Source organism: Sardina pilchardus, chromosome 20, assembly GCF_963854185.1.
Source record: "Sardina pilchardus chromosome 20, fSarPil1.1, whole genome shotgun sequence".
In the NCBI taxonomy this organism is placed as follows: Eukaryota; Metazoa; Chordata; class Actinopteri; order Clupeiformes; family Clupeidae; genus Sardina; species Sardina pilchardus.
The window spans coordinates 29,366,390-29,368,889 of NC_085013.1; the positions used below are offsets into that span (position 1 = coordinate 29,366,390).

A 2,500-nucleotide genomic window follows, 5' to 3' on the forward strand; every position below is an offset into this window, starting at 1 on the left:
TATATGATAGCCTATATTTTCCTAGCCTATATTGTAGCCTACGATATAGCATTTCCTTTACGAGTATCTTTATTTTGGAGCTGAAGGCTATGGCCACTCCTTGTACAGTACAGTATAGTTTCTCAAGGTCTTTTCGTGCCTACTAAGTAGGCTACAGCTACAGTACGGTACATGGTGTTCTGCAGACGGAACTGTACCGGATAGGAAAAAGTACTTTCAGATACAAAATGTTCCGCGGGAACAAAGGGAGCTAGAGATTGTTGAACAGTTTGTTGTAAATAACGAGTACGGTATTTGTGCAAATGTGCAAAATTGTTTTGTTTACGTGCGTGTTGTTGTGCCTGAGCATCGCTGCACGGCTACATTCCGACACACAGGGCGCAACAGCAGGCTATCAATATCTGACCGGTCATAACAGAGACAGCCACGTCCGCATTCGACAAAACAAAGATCCGTCGTGTGCCGTGGTCGGCAGACAGCGTTTCCCAGTCTCTTTCCAAAGCATATCGATCTTTTGTGTGTATCGATGACCAATTTAGAGCCCGTGCGCGGTGTCGCGGGATGGGTTTGTGCTGAGCCGCGCGATCAGGGCTACCGAGCCGCGTCCGGAAGGATGCGGAAGGTGTCGGAGAGCATCGGTACAAGGCGGGGAGGATGTTGATACACAGCTAGAGGTGGGGGATGCGTCAGGCCCAGGCTCACACACTGATGTTAACCAAATACACAGCCTCGAGCAATATCACAACACCGGACCGAGATCCCGTTCAGTTAAGAAATGAAGGCCCGTTGCATATAACATGCTTTAGAATATGGGCACACCGTGACAAACAGAACACAGAGATACCTGCAGGTCGGTGGCTGTGTGTGTGTGTGTGTGTGTGTGGGGGGGGGGGGGCTCTGCTTACCGTGCAGTGGTGGCACAGGACACTGAGAGAATTCCTCAGAAGTCGCGTCCCGGAGTTTCTCTGAGATGCCATTGCTGCTGCTCACATAATTACAGGGGAACACACCGACCCGGTCCTCGATCATGCCCGTCCACCAGCCCTCGTCCCCGGACACCAGCGAGTCCTTCGACAGGACCTCCACCAGGTCTCCCTTCCGGAGACTGAGCTCATCCTCTGCGCCAGCATCGTAGTCGAAGACGGCGGTCCAGAGACCGGTCACGGCGGCACCGGTTCTGGTCGGTACTGCTGCTGCTGCTGCTGCTGCAGTGCCATTTTCAGGGCTCGAGATCACCGGCGGCCAACCGGTACTCTCCGGGACCGGGTCGAGCGCGTGAGCGGCACAGCATCCTTTGGGACTCCGCGTGGACTCAAAGCGCGATCCGAAGGCATCCATGGACGCCATCCATAAGGGCGAGCTGGCTCATCCGGAAGAAGGCGCGAGCAGCCTTTACACCTGCCGTGGGATGTGCTGGCTAGCCGCGCGCCGGCGATACAAAGCCCCGGTTGCCACGGCGGGGGAGTAAATAGCTGCTAATCCTGCAGCACGCGCCTTAAAAACACCTCATTGTGCCGCCGCCCTCCTCTCTCCGTTCCTCCCTGTGTGTAACTCAAACGACAGGAGACATCTTTTCCTTAATCGCTATTTCGAAATAAAAGTGTATTCGCAGCGATACCTGGCCTAGGATGTTGCCCTGTTTCCGTCCATCCTTAAAGTGCCCTCCGCTCGTCCCCGCCCCGTGCGCGCAGGCGAATGGCGGCCGTCAATTTGCGCTCTGTGATTCGCACGCTGCGACATCAATCAGGAGCCATCGCCTATCTAGCACACCCCACCACTGGTCCTCCCTATATGTGACTGTGCAAAACGGCGAACGCGCTTGAGTGTAAACTGAACGCCAGTGTGTGTGTGTGTGTGTGTGTGTGTGTGTGTGTGTTCAAGACCCCCACATTGCCAGAAGAAAGAGTAGGCGGTAAAAGGAGAAAGGGTCGTTGCGTGACCTACATTCCCATAGTGCCATTTCTAATTCAAATTTTCCGGTCGACTAAGAGGGACTAAGGATATGAAGATCCAAAGGACACCAGGATGACTCGTCGCATATAATCTGCCAATCTATGTCAATTGATGGATTACCCTTGTCAATCCTTTGACGTCTGTCTCATGAAGCACCTTCATTGAGGTTAGTAGTTCCTGTAAGGTAATATCAGTAATATCATTCTTTTCCAGAGCCGAATGGAAGTTAGTGATTTTCTAAATAAGTCCTTGCCCTTTGTCTCTATTGTTTAAAAATAAACCACACAACAAGCAAATTCAAATTACTTACTTTATTTTTTGTTGACAAAAAGAAACAAAATCAAAAACTGAAATAAATAGATAAATAGATTTTACATAAATAAAATCGAAATTAATGTTAGATATCATGCATGAATCCCTGAAATAAAAATGCGATACGTTTTTTTGTCTTGTCGTGAAACGTAGAAAAGGAACAACCAAGTAAAGAGATCTAGCAGTCCAACGGTTTGCTAGCCGAGTGAGGGAGTTTGGGTGGAGTAGTGTGGGC

The 2,500-nt window shown here is 50.3% G+C and overlaps 1 protein-coding gene across 1 annotated transcript in view; it reads right to left on the minus strand.

Annotated features, from left to right (window-relative positions):
* Positions 1-1,347, minus strand: part of map3k9 (mitogen-activated protein kinase kinase kinase 9) — a 33,308-nt gene extending 31,961 nt beyond the window's left edge. Inside the window, exon 1 of the mRNA XM_062522200.1 lies at positions 906-1,347. Within this exon, the coding sequence (XP_062378184.1) occupies positions 906-1,347 (442 nt within the window). The remainder of the gene's footprint in view (positions 1-905) is intronic.
* Positions 1,348-2,500: the final 1,153 nt, after the last annotated feature.